This window comes from Dromaius novaehollandiae, chromosome 6 (assembly GCF_036370855.1).
Source record: "Dromaius novaehollandiae isolate bDroNov1 chromosome 6, bDroNov1.hap1, whole genome shotgun sequence".
NCBI lineage: Eukaryota > Metazoa > Chordata > Aves > Casuariiformes > Dromaiidae > Dromaius > Dromaius novaehollandiae.
In genome coordinates this window covers 38,079,633-38,094,403 of record NC_088103.1, presented here as the reverse complement: position 1 = coordinate 38,094,403, position 14,771 = coordinate 38,079,633, and the positions used below count along the sequence as shown (strand labels likewise).

Sequence of the window (14,771 nt, the reverse complement as noted above, 5' to 3'; positions counted from 1 at the left end):
GAATTCGGTGCTAACGTTAACTCAAAGCTGTTTCTTACCTGATTTCAGAACCTTTCCACCCAAGCCATTCTATAATGAAACCTAATTTCTGTTATAAGTGATGGTGTTATTTACACTGTTTGGCTTTGGATGCACACTGTCCTTTGGTCATGAAATCAATGCACTACAGTAGCAGCTGATGCTTTCAACTGCTTCCCACCCCTCCCCAAACCCTTCTCCCACGGCATCCCCTACTCTTTGTGAGGTGGTTAGCAAGGTGATTCAGTGCATCTTGTAGCTTCAGAAACAGCCTCTATCCAGAGTTATAGAAGCAAGTTTTGCAAAGTGGCATGCTATCACTAGAGATTTAGTCATTCCATGTGGGCTGGATTCAAACTGAGATCTCAGAAACTAAAAAGACAGAGCGACACAGCCTCCCCAGAATTGTGTGTACTGCACGTGTGTGAGAATAGAGCCGGTAATGAAAGGAAGTGTAGGTTTTATTAACAAACAGTATGGCAAACCACAATTTCTTTTAAGATCAGCTCATACCTCCTTAGGAGAACTATAATTGGGGATGCCTTGATGTTTCACTATGTGACAAGTTAAGAATTATGCCTGAGTCACTGTACTATCCTTCATTTAAACTTTAATGCGCATTTTGCACTCAGCATAAAAACATCATCATGATTACAATCTATATAGGATGCAGTGGGCACCTAAGTACAGAGAACATTAACAATTGTTTTCTAAATTATTTCTCTCTCTTTCCCTTTTCAATTTTGATCTAGAAAAAATGATGAATCTATTTAGCTCTATTTGCTACTGGCTCTCACAGCATGCAGAATGAGGAAAGCAACTTAAGACACTAAAAAGGAAAGGCAAAATCAAGAAAATTATTATCAATGTCAAAATTTCAGGTAGATGATAGAGAGGATTTATAAGCTCCAAAAGATTTGACAGATGAGTTCAGTACAGCTCCCAAGTCACAGCCCTTGGCAGCAACATTCTGAATTTTCCTATTTGTCTGTATAGCTATTTCAAAAAGAAAAGTGTAGTTAAGTGGCAGCTTTGTTCATTATATTCAATCTGATTTTCAGAATAATTTAGAAATTAGGCATGCTTATGTTTATAAAATCACAGTCACTGTTTGCAAGCAAAAATGATCCCACTACCTTCTTCTACATGAGCACAGGAGCAGATATGCAGGTATTGAAGGGATGAGCAAAAGAACCCTGTTCTTCTGAAAGTAATCTCAGAAATCAGGCTGCATAACCCTTTGCAATAATATTGTCTTCTGCTTAAATACTGAGACTATGAAAATATTATGGAGGGGACCTCAGCAATAGTGGGAGGGCTTTCATGAGGTTACAAGTTTATTTTATTTAACTTTTAACTGTTTTATTCTGCAGCTCCAAAATATCAATAAGCAGGTCCACTCCAGACTAGAAAGAGGAGGAAAAAATAAAACATTCAGGAAACTGGTGAAAGACACTTTACATCAAAAACATCTTAGTGTTTTTAAGAATTCCCTATAATTGCCCTTTATCCAGTTCTTCCTAATTCTTTGTCATCACCATTCCTAAAACTTACAAATCCACTTCTCCAGAGCTCTGTACTCATTACCAATATGTCTGGGCATACATATTTCAATCAGAAGATGCCAGACAAATATGCCATGTTAAAATATTCATGCTTCTAAATATGTTTGTTTAAATACTTCACTAGCTGAAACTCTCCATACAGAACCCTTCAGAAATTTGACCTATAATAATGTTGACTTTACTGAGACCTTATTTCTGGTGGCTATAGGGAAATAATAAAAAAGCAGTTCAAACACCTGCTTTGCTACAGCAGTAAGTAACGGAGGATATTAACTTCAGAAAATATACTGAAACATTTGAGGAACTGACCATTAAAACAGACTTCTTCCTCTAAATATTTATGAATCATTTCCTAACTGAAAGAAAGGTGTTCTGGAATACTGATCTCTAGTGTTACACCTACAGATCTACAGCATGCACAAATAAATAATAAATATTGATAATGTGTGCATAGGTCTATGTGTATTTTCAGCGGGTATACAATATCCAAAATAATACATCAGCTATTTCAATAGCTCACACCCAACTCAAAATACTGTGAAATACTGTGTAATTTCTATAGTGTTCCAGCACAGTTTTTTTTTACCAAAGCAATGCTTTCACTTTCTATACCAGTGTACAAATGTAGCTACCCTATCAAAGATTTTGTGATGCAAACAAGATTATTACTGTACCTGATTTGATCATGGTATTCTAGTAGAGATCAAATAATAGGGGGTTTTTTTCCTTCTTTTTCTAGTGCCTTTAAAAAAAAATCCACTATCAAAGAATGTTAATTTCCAAGGTTTGATCTAGAGATTCCCATGTAAGTATACAATTATTAGGAAAAAAGAGGCACAACAGTGAATATTTTAAAGCAATGTAATCAATATTTTTGCTTTGTGTAGATTTCCCTGCAACAATGAACAAAAAGATCTACTTCAGATTTAGAAACTCAGCTTTAAAGGGAAAGCTAGACAACAAAAAGCAAGAAAGTACTCACCTCTTCACGTAATTTTATCAACTGCAACATGAACGCACAAAAAAGATAAAAAGGAAAGAAATGGCAGGAAAGAAAGATCAGTTGTGTGACAGGATACAGAATTAACATTGACAATTTATCTGTTTACATGTTTAGCATTTAAAAATCACAGACAAACACATTAAAAGAACCTAAACATAGACTACATGCAGAGTTTTTTGAACGAATAAAGATCACTTTCTCACACTGTCACATTAAACAAAGAGAATAGTGTGAAATTCTCTTTTAAACTACATCTAAGACACCATCATGAAATAAAGGGGAATGACTTCATAGAAGTCTATATTATAAAGAAAAAAACAAGTTTACTATTCCTCTCTCCGAAGATTGTACAGCTGAAGTGGTTTTGTATATACAAGTTTTCAGAATGTTTTCTGTATATTTTAGTTGTGACAACTGATTTCTCATTTTACTAGCAGATCTAACTTACTAACAGAGGACTGCATCTTTATAGCATGTCATCAGTATACCAATTTTTATATAACTTAGCTGTAACGTAAGTATACTATCTATTTTTATGATTGAACCTGATATAGCAACCTTTTTTCAGTTAAAATGAAGCAGCTTAGTTGAATGGCTCAGAATTTTGATTTATTGCATAGCATATTTAATAACAGACAAAGGAATAGGGACCAACATGAAACACGACTGCCCTCAGAAAAGGCTCATTGCAGGTTCTTAATCCCAGACCACTATACTCTGTCTGTGTGTGTGTGCGCGTACATGTAATTTTACTTAAACATATGCCTGTAAATCTAACACAATTAATAATACTACTCTGGCAACTTTACTATAAAATGTAATAAAACCCAGTCTGAATATCAAGCTATGCTGCGGTATCCTCTCCATTTGTAGAGACAGATCAATTATTTGTACTGGAACAAGAACTACAATTACAACGCACGTCTGCATGGGAGCGCCTCTTCACAAAAATATTACAGTTCTCTCACCAATTCCAGCTGAATTCAGAATTACAACAGCTACATCATTATCTCAGTTTATGCTGATACTTCACCTACAGTTTTACAGCACTAATTTTCACCATGTATATGAGCTGGGAGTGTTTACTGCTGAAGTCTCTCCAGCGTGGCAGGAAACAAAAGAGCTTCCATTAGTCCCCATTGTTTCACAGGCCGGGCTAAAACCGAGCACACGCCTCACCCCTGGCCAAACCCGACAGTGGGAATCTAACTCCACGTCACTCGGAGGGCTACTAGCACGCCAGCGCCAGCTGGAACAGCCCTGCGGTACCTAAGATAAAGGAGCTTTGCTAGAATTCGGTAAAAAGAAAACCACACTGTCCACCAAAGCAGTTCATAAATTCAAGTACGTGGCCTATCACAAACTGGACTCTTTCTCCAGATCTTCCCTGTCCCCCCTCCTTCCTTCCCCAAAAGGCAAACATTAAGGCTCTTTCGAAAGAGATGATCGGGGAGTCGATCACACAGCTATCTTTTCTTTGCGAGGCCACCATTCTTCAGTTGACTATCATACTTAAAGGGCCAAAGTTTAAAACTACTCTCCTGCAATAGAGTCCTTTTGGGCATGCCACCCTGCTATACTCAATGAGAGTTTTAAAATGCTGCACATTTGTTTTTTCAATAGGTCCCAAACAAAAATGTTCTATCTTGTTTGTGCTGCATGGCTGAATTTAAGCTCTGTATAGGATTTGCAGCTAAGCTAAGTAATGGGAAAGGTTTTTTGTTGTTTTTTTTTTAACGTTGGCTGAAAGATATTCATTCAAATTAACAAAAGATGTATTTTTCCCCCATTTAACAATGCTCTTGATGAAAATGCATTACCTTTACTTTTCTATTTTTAAATATTTCCTGGTATTTTTATCATGCTCACCACTCAACTGTAAACAGAATTAAGCTGTGTGCAGCCACCATTTTAGGATATGATAATCAGCATATTTTTGAAACAAAGATTTTTTTTTTCAATACAGAATTCGATACAAGAGGTAATCTGTTCCTTTGTAGGCTAAAAAAAAAATCTGGTTTACGCTGGTTTGAACCAGCGGAATCTCTTGTGGCTAAGCCTTCTGCTGTGACTAAAATCAAAACTGCGCCGCAGAGCGCGAGCGAGTGTGTGTGTGTGTGTGCGCGCGTGTGCGTGTGTGTGTGTCTGTGAGGCATGTCATGTGACGCACAAAACTGCCGAATTTTTTTTTTTTAAAAAAAGCTGATAACGCCACTGCCGTCTCTGTCCGCATATAGATAACGAATAAATGCTGAACTCTATTAAACGCCCTTTACACATTATCGTGGGTCGAACACACAATTTTCTGAACTTATGATGACAGTCTATTTATTTTGCTATAAACCCTCGGCATGTAACGAACAGATTTGTGTCTGGTAATGATCTGCTCTGCCAGGGCTATATGAAATGATACCGACCTTCTTTAGATCTTGGGGAATTAAATTGACCAACTTCACCCCCCGGTCTGGAGCTGAAGTTTGACATACTTTATGCACAGCAAGCCCAAATCTAATATTATCGGAACTTTGTAGTCAGAAATTAAGTAGCCACAAAATATTTGTTCACCACAAATCACATATACGATGTGTGTGTGCGGACACACAATTTAAGCTTCTAGTGTGAATTTAGTTAAACATGTTAATCAACGTAGTTGAGGAAGAGAAAGGAACAGTATTGAATATTTCAAGAAAGCGGCTAATACTGTACATACCTGACACTATTTTGGTAGAGAAGAAGGACTTCTGGTTTAACCCTACGCATACTTTCTAAAAGATATGAATCCCCACAAAAAATAACTGTATAATTTATGTGAAGCTACAACTTCAAGTAGTGTATCATTGCACTGAAAAGCTCAAAACTTTCAAGGGATTTGATAAACACCGATGAAAGAGAAATAAGACTTGAAAGTAACAGAACCTGTTTAGGACAAAACTCCTGAAAAACAAACCACCACCCAAAATACAGAGTAGGCTTTTGGGTTTGGGGTTGTGGGGTTTTTTTTTCATTTGTTTCTAAATGGGAGGAGGAATGATCCTGAGCCTCCAAGGTGCCTCATCTGCCTACACTCACCAGGTTTAAAGTGAGATGAAATCCATGTATTACTTTATTAAATCCTACATGCATTCAGAGCATTATATCACTACCTTATTAAACAGAAATGTATTTGTTTTAAAAGAATTTTTGACTAGGGGAATTGTATGTTTTGGACAACACCAGAAGTTTCTGTATATTTTATCTGTTAAAATTAGTTAGATGTGGGTACAAGCACTATAAGGCAACTCTAAGAGAAAGGCAACTCTACTCTAAGACACCATCTAAACATGATAATACCTACTCATAGGAGGCATGTGGGGGGGGAGGAGAGGAAAGACCAATAAGCATAATTTGCTAATTCTTCGCTCTGCTACTTGTTCTTAAATCTTTCCTCTTGAGAGAGCAAATGGAAACATTGCTATGACTTCTACTGTATTCAGTACAGCTTTTAACTTATTTGTGTATTTTGCTGTAATTGTACTTTTGAAACTCAATTAAAAAAAAAGTTAGAAGCTGAATCAACAAAAGACACAAACTGTTTATTTTTCACATAGTGAACCATTTATTACAAGGTTCTCAATATATTCATACTGGCCAGTATATTAAGTTTGATTTGTCTTCTCCCTCCACAAAAAAAGTTACAAAAATGTTTATCATGATGACAAAGACCATACCTAAAACATCTATGTTTGTACAATTCTTACCTCTGTTTCCCTTGATTAACTCCCAAGTCTAACCAGGTATTTAACATTTCTATTGATAGATTTTACAAATCTTTCTGGTTTGCTATAGGAGCAATTCTTAGCTGGGAACTGATTCCTTCATCACAAGAGGAACCTCTCCTGCCCTCTCTCCCCCTCAAAGTTGGAGACTGACTCAGAAAAGAATTATCTTTTGATTTAACTAATTTAACCTAGCCCAAACTGATTGAAAAGTAGAAGTCCTGTAAGAGTTGGGTGAGGGTCCGTCCATCTATCTATATTTATTCCCCTCAAACAAAATTAAAGCAAGCATCGGAAACATCTTCCAACATTTTAGAGGGCTACAAGTAATACTTCATCATACTTTCTTTGTCCGGTCCGAGTTTTCTATTGATATAAAAATGTGTAGTAGTAAAAGCATGGTAGCCCCCGGGTTACCAGGTTAAACAGATAGAGATAATATGCTCATTGTTTGAGTAAGTACCCAAACCTTACACTTGATACTTGATACCCAAACTTACAACCTGATAGTTGCACCCACTGGTAAGCTCAACTTCAGACTGAAGGTTGTGAAGTGACTGCTTGTATCCATAAGGACATGTGTAGAAGATAAGTACAAATACAAATCATATTGTATCATACTATGATATTTCATAAGAAAAAGATTGAGAGGTTGATTACTGGAACAACATAATACATAACTTTTTTTTAAGTACTGGCCTTCACATATTTGAGAGAAATTGGACATCTCCTTTATGGTGATATTCCATAACATTTTTCAGGGAAGAAAAAGTAGTTCAGAATATCCAAAGGTATAGGTGTAAGAATATCAATATGGGTTATAAAAAAGGATTTTGATTTCCTAAAAGACGTAAAACTCCCCTGAGTTTTGTTCCATTTAAGAAGTGGTCATTTGAAAGAAAAAAAATTAATGTTAACAAATGACTGAAAGTATCATTTGGTTTCTTGAGATGATACCGTGGTTCTTCCATCAAGTACAGAAAAGAGATCATAACTCTCAAAAGCTGCACATGTGAACCAGTTATTTAGCCATTCCTTAAAAAGTGAAAATAAAATATTTTATCTCATCCTTACACATAATATATTCTAAGTAAAGCTTCTTATCACAATTGCCCTTTTATGTCTGAAATCACACACATTTTTCTTGAAATGTAAAAATAGCAGCATCTTAAAAGAAGTGAAACAAAACTCTTAACACTTTTACAGGACTGAGTTTATGTTCGTGACATGCAAACTGTGAAAGTCTTTTCCTTAAAATTATCCTTTCCATAAATAAAATATTTGAGGATACAAAAACTCTTCCTTCTATTCAAATTTTACAAAAACCCTTGCTATAATATATAAATATGATGATCACTATCTTTTATATCTACTTCTTTGCATGGACATTAGCGCTGTTATACACAAATGTCTTACATTTACAGATAAATTGTATCCTGCACATAATTTCATTAATATATGCATTAAAGTCTATTACAGGATTTAAAACTTAATCATACAGCACATTTAAAATGCTGTATAAGATTAGGGCTTAAGGGGTCTTTGTTTTAAAATTAATTGTACTGGGATAAGTCTTGAAGTCTTACTTTTTTCTATCCTTTGTGAAACTTACACTGAAGGTAGAAGATATTAAAAATTTCAGAATATGACTCCATTCTGTTCCCATGTTTAATATTGCATTTATCAAATAAACATTTATCAAGCTTCAATTATGCTACCAAAATAATTTAAATTCTATCTCTCCAGAAGAGAAAGTCTCATATTTAAGAAAACTTTCAACAAACTTCTAACTTAAAACCCGTAACTTGGATTACAGCTGAGATGAAAAAATTCTTTTCAAGATAAAAACAAACAAACAAAAAGACCTCCAGAAAACTATTTTCAGGGCTTGTCAAACAAGTTTCAGCACCAAAAGAAATATTAACAGGTTGGTCAAAGTCCCCTAAATACAATGTTCTCTTTATAATTTTCAGTAGTCTAGTTGGATCCTCACGGTAACGTCCAGAACAACAATATGGGTATACATTTTGAAGAAGCTTTAGGATTACCAGGTTTTCCTTCATTAAGAGAGGTGGATAGCACTGTACACTCTAGTACAACATGCGTTATGAAAGCTAACTTTTATTAGTACAACTTGTGTTTTTGGTACAAGGGGAGAAAATCTGTTTAGGGAAGGAATCACACAAGGAAACTGAGTGGGGTACTGCCTAATTCTAAGAGTGCACTTTCATTTGTTTTGCCTGCCAGTGTTGATTTAATTATACTGCATTATTATCAAAGCTGCATTATGTACTTTTTTATTCCTTTTACATGTGTTTGAGGTGAAGACCTTGGCTTTGTCGGCAAACAGCGCGTTTCAAGTTATTTCTTAAGTACTAAATAATAAAGAAAAGAGAAGAAAAGATTTTTTTTAAGATAGCAGACAGTGATCACAAATTAAAGGGTTAAATGTAAGATCTCCAAGAAACATTTTGAAGTTGATTAAGACCCCAGCTTTGCATTAAACAGTATCACTTCCACATGAGTTGTTGCTAATGCTGTTAAGGAGCAGCTTGAGAAGCCCAGTGTGCCAGTGACCTCCTTCACCCTCCAGCCACCCACTAGGGCTTCTTGATTAGCATCCTACCTGGTTCTCTGAGGAATTCCCGTCATCCCCTAGGAGCTCATTCCGCACCTCATCACTGTAGGCGATCCGTGACCTTTTCTATAAAACAAAAAGAAGAAAGGGTTAGGAAGTAAAGCTCCGAAGCCATTGGTATCAAGGCTGATCATCTTAAACCTCGAGAGCCCCCTAATGGATACCTATTTGATAAAAAAAAATCTGCAAGCAAAAGTTATTAAAAAGTTCTGCAGCTGCCATATTTTGATAAATCATCATGGCAAAACCTTAGTATGTTTGGTGTGATTTCTAAGACAGTCACATCCTCAACGTTTCATCAATGAAAGTAGCCTTAGTAAAGCTCAAGATACATAATATGTGATCTCTGGTCTGATAAGTAGGTAACCTTAACAGGCGATATCCACTAACACCAGAAGCACTGAAGAAATGCATGTGTGGGACAAATGCATTCAGCTGAAGAACACCTGCTAGCTGGGCTGAGAACTCAGACCAGCACTGCAGTAATGCCATTAAATAGGAAAGGAAGACTGAGCTTTTCCCATATCAAAAAGATGACTTTGAAAAACACACATTTGACAAAACTTAAAATTACATACATATAAAATAAACAAGTCTTTCCTTTGCTGTTAAGGCTATAAAGGCCTATAGGGAAAGGACCAGAAATTGAAGTGGAAAAGAAAGGGGAGAGAACAACAGTATAGTGAAACATCAATTTACGGCAGTTCGGAGAAACACCACAAAATTGAGAAAGACAGTCACACATTAGATTCTTATGAGACAGTCATTATTCATAGTTTATGAGCTCCAGATTTTCTCGGAGCTGTTCATCGTACTGATTCTAAGTTACATCAAGTGCTGAATAACGTAAAGGAAGCGACTGAAGATTACCCAGGTAGCACAGTGTTCAGTAGAACAACAGGGAAGTCCATAAACAGGCAGTAGTTCAGCTTGCAGTTTCTGTGTTGGCCAAATAACAGGTTCTTAGCCAGGTAACTATTCTACGTTCACCATTAAAAGAGAGAAAGGATTTTTAACATTATTGTTTAAAGTTTTTATTTGAGTGTGGTTACGATCAGTTTTACTCTTCGTAAGAGGAAGAAATACTTGAGTAGCAAGTACCAGGAGTAAGGCCTTTCTTGACTGACTGGAGCTGCCCTCACAGCTCTGTGGGAGTAACCAGTAGCGGGAACTCAGCAAAAACAAATCCTTCCTCAAACCTTCCCTAAGCAGACGATCATGCCAAAAAATGTGTTTGGGACTGGGACACAGAAAACAGCTCACTGGAAATTACACTGAGCACAGGGAAATTCATTACCTTTGTGATGAACAGGTTTGAAAGTAGGTCACCACTTCCACTAGAAAACTAGCAGTTGAGTTAGCCTGGTACTGCTCATCTCAGAGCAACACAATTCAGCTTTTTATCCTCTGTAATTCAAGTATGCCCTTTATTACCATCATCATTGTTACAATGCTTACCAATGTGCGATTCAGTTGCTAGTGTTCAGTACTAGATTATATACTACAGCTACAGATGTACGTAGCAAGGACAAAGCATACCATGGACCTACTACAAGAGCTGAATTGTGCCAAATCTTTTGGAGATCTCAGCTGTCACAGTTTCATACTAACCAAGCAAAAGTAGTCTACAGCATTAAAGGAAATGAGAACCTTTAAACAGGCTGTGGTATCAGAGCTGCCTGCTTAAATTATTCATTTCATCACTATGGGGGACTAAAACACTCCACAGTATGCAAGAATATCATATGGAGATAGGTTTTGTTTTTCTCTTTTTTCACCAAAAAGCCAACAAATTGGTATAGATTGCTCAATTATATTATTTTCCTATTTTTATTTGATAAACATCAAGCAAGGGAAGAAATTACAAATATATGCCAATAAACATCTAATCTTTTTTTTTTCAATTAAGAGCCAATCTCCCCTTTTGAGGTCCAGTAGTTCAACTGTACAGTCTCTCTCCATTTCACAACACGACTCAGTCGCATTGATTTTGGTAGTGTTAAACATATTTGTCATTATTAGACTGAAATGGGGAACACAATGCTTCATGAGTTTGTTCTCCAGTGAACAAGTGGTCTAATTATATGTAGAGACTGAGATGGTCCTTGGTTACACATCATTTACTTGAAAGATTTAACTGGCTGATATTCTCATTCATAAGAGACTGCATGCAAGAAAAAGAATAAGAATATTCTTCATGGTAAAGAAAAAAATGTTAACAGCAATACAATTTTTAAAGGCTCTTTATAATCCTTTATATCATCACCACTGAGCTTAATAAATATATTTGTATCATTGTTCTTTTATTGCAATGATCTGTCATGATTTGAAAATCAGCAATTATATTAAAAGAAATAACCCTTTGACTACAATTAGATGTAACTCTTTGCCATAATCAATAAATAATTTGATACTACTTTTGATCACAGTTTCACCACCAAATGAATCAATAATATAAAAGGAAAGGCCTTTGAACTAAAATGTTCGTTTGTTCTTTCAGGATTTGTCCAAAATATCAATATATTCGTATCTTCAATTACTATTCTTATTTTTATTAAAGTAACATTGCTAATACTTTCAAATGCAGCTACCAAAATTAGTGATAACAAAACAGTTCACCTGAACTCAACAATTAATTTTTTTAGATTTGTTTTTAGTTCATAACTATCAGCTGTTTATAAATATGTACTTTAGCCAAGTGCAAGAATGATAGTTTGAGCTGGAAATGTCACACACACTGCTACAGTTTGAAGGAACCCAATTCATAATGCATTTTATAAATAGTTAATGACTTCTATACATAAGCTAACCAGGCAAATCAAGAAATTGTCAACATTTTTAGTCTTAGTTGTCAGTTACCACTGTCTACTGGTACTTTATATGTATGTTTCTAGAAAAGACAGAGGCTTTACAGAGTTTGTAATCCAATGCATTTTCTGGGCAGCTCAGTATAGGTTTGAGAGCTTCTATATGCAGTTTTTTGTCTGTAAAGGTCTGTCATATATGGAAGTTTATCTTGTATTTTGTTTTTTCTTGCATATATGTACACAAAAAGTCCTAAGTACACAAGTGTTTTTAACTCAGTATATATAGACATTTGCTTTCAAACGTAGTACGCACGTGAACACACAAATGCACAAAAGGGTTAAGCTACTTTCCACCACAACTTCGAGGCAGAGAAAGTTTCAGGAGCTGCTTTAAATGTACTACGGTACCCAGACCTTCTGCCAAGGAAGAATTTCTGATTCCAGGCAGATCTCACTTGGTTTATGAACAGGATTTTTGCATACCGATTGGGTGATTTTCTTAAAGCCCTGTTCAAACAGATACACTTGCTCAGTTCTGTCTGGCAATTTGGCTTTAAACAATCTGTCTACTTGACCCAAGCCTTAACATTTCCCAATAGAACTGAATGCGTTCATGGGCAAGCACAGCTAAATTAGAATTGAAATGAATTAACTCAGCTTAAACTAATTAAGACCTGTGATCTGCAGTACCACCCCCCTGTATGATTCTACATGTGAAGCAGGGTACATGTAACCAGACTGTAAGAATCCTGCTATACTACTAATCTGAGCATAACAATGAAGTTCGCCTATTACTAAAGCATATGAGAAGTTAATTTCCATGGCCTACACATGGCAAAGCAATTGCTTAAATTGCCTCACCTGGGAATTTAATACAATGTTATCATCAGACCAGCCACACTGTAAATAGATTTATAATGCTTTCCATGTGCTAGGCTAGGTTGCATATGAATTAAGTAATGATCTGGTATTACAATACAATCAGCTAGTTCCCACACCTGGCAGACAGGATATTTTGCTAAATTACTACCTATACAGCTACATCATAACATAAAAACAGAAAAGGCAATGGGAAGAGAAACAATCTGCATGGTATACGACCGATTTTTACATGGTAACCAAATAAGATGCAGATAGAAAGAGGTATCCCAAATAATCTGTTTCCAACATCTGTATAACAGAACGCATACTATTCATTTCTATTCAATTTTGGCCTAATTTTCCGCATTCTATACTTTAATTACTCATCCACATTCTGCAATGCTCCCATTAGTGAAGGCCAGAAGTAGCCAGTGCCCCCTCATTCCAGGGTACTTGCAGCAATCAGCCAAATAATTGATGTAAAGTATCACATATTTTTATACCTGAACCAAAGAATAGCTTTCCTCCTAAATGCTAAGCAATTCCCTGAACAGACAACCAAACCTAGATATATTTCAGACAAATGCCACAGTTAACCCTTTCATCCCAACCTTCCCATTTTTCAGCCTCAGTGTTTTAAGGACAAATTCAACAGATTTTGTTTATAAAACAAGTATAAACAAACAAAAAGCTTATTTATCCACAAACATTTGTTTTCATACAAAACTCATTAGAATTTCCTAGCGCATATAAATGGTCTTAAAAAAAATTTTAGGCATCTGTTTCAGAGTTTGGCCCTGTTCTATATGTAAATAAATATCTGAGATTAGCATAACCAGAAATAACTTGTAGGAAGAAATTCTATTTTATTTAATAATGCTCTCTGCAGGGTAGTCAATTTTACCATTGCTCCAGTGAAAGCTTGGGAAAAAAAGTGACTCATTCTTCAAATGGATTGCTCAATACTGCAGCATCTAGACTTTCATTTCTACCTTTCTGAATACATATATACTTAAGCACTTTGTGCTGAGCAAAAACAAAAAAAAAATACAGTTTAACAAATGTAGAATAAAATATGTGATCCTTCTTAAACACCTTTATTTAAAGCTTTTATTTAAACAGCAACACAACAACACTTTGTCAAGAAATAAAATAACAGAAATTGTTACGGAAATTGTGTTCAAACTTCAATTTTCAAAACTTTTACATGTCACTGTAAAGGTGGTCTGCGAACAATAGATTAAGATGGTTCAGACTGCAACTCCAAAGTGGTTTCCTCTGCACCAGGTAGCTTAGTTTTTGTTATTTGTTGCTAAGAAGCAGGAAACTGATTACGTAGTGCTAATATACACCACAACACAATACTGGACTTTCAAACATTCCCCTGTGAAAATTAAAAATTACAGATGACACAGTTCTGGCCAAGGGAAATAAACTATTCCACAAAACCTATGAAAGTGTCTGAAAGATCCCATCCAACGGCACACATCACTGGCAAACGTCAACGCATAAGCCACTCCCAGGCTTGCCTTCTCTCCTCTCATGTGCACAAAAAAGGTTGTAGGCAACTGTGAGAGAGAAAATGCCTATCTTAAAACTTGTACTCTGCCACTCTTCCAAATGCTGTTGGCTTCCTACAACAGCGGAGAGAAATCAAACCATAAGTGCTAATGTGAAATTAATGCAGAGATACTATCGCCCATTTTAAACAGAAGTCACAGGTCTATAAATCTTTTCAATAATCACCATCAAACACACTTTCAGTTTCATTAGGGTGTGAGGGCAGGGAGGAAGGTCAAGCTAACCCCCATGAGGACACATTGCATTATGTTGGCAGTAAAAATGCAGCTTCTGCCAACAAAACTATCTGCAACTCATGACCAGTGGACCATGTATGTCACCAGTATGGCTGTTGCCTAAACAACCTGCTAGATTGTATGTGTTGTAGTTGGGGAAGAAAACAGATGACCTGTGAGAGAATTGTGGCTCGTTGTTTCTGCATGAATTTAAAGAGTAACGGAAGATGATTTCTACTGTGAAAAGACATTTCTATTTACAAAACCAGCCAATATTTAGGTGAGCTCTACTTTTTAATGTTAATAACTTAGAAAAGGGAAAAAAAAC

General features: G+C 35.9%; 1 protein-coding gene across 5 annotated transcripts in view; it reads right to left on the bottom strand.

The window, feature by feature from the left end:
* Positions 1 to 14,771, bottom strand: part of VTI1A (vesicle transport through interaction with t-SNAREs 1A) — a 283,570-nt gene that overhangs the window by 214,546 nt on the left and 54,253 nt on the right. For 3 of the 5 annotated variants that reach the window (XM_026117483.2, XM_026117480.2, XM_064514228.1), the window contains exons 4-5: positions 8,968 to 9,045; positions 2,566 to 2,586 (exon numbers count right to left, since the gene is read on the bottom strand). In XM_026117483.2, the coding sequence (XP_025973268.1) occupies positions 2,566 to 2,586; positions 8,968 to 9,045 (99 nt within the window). The remainder of the gene's footprint in view (positions 1 to 2,565; positions 2,587 to 8,967; positions 9,046 to 14,771) is intronic. The other 2 variants (XM_026117484.2, XM_026117481.2) reach the window with 1 other exon arrangement.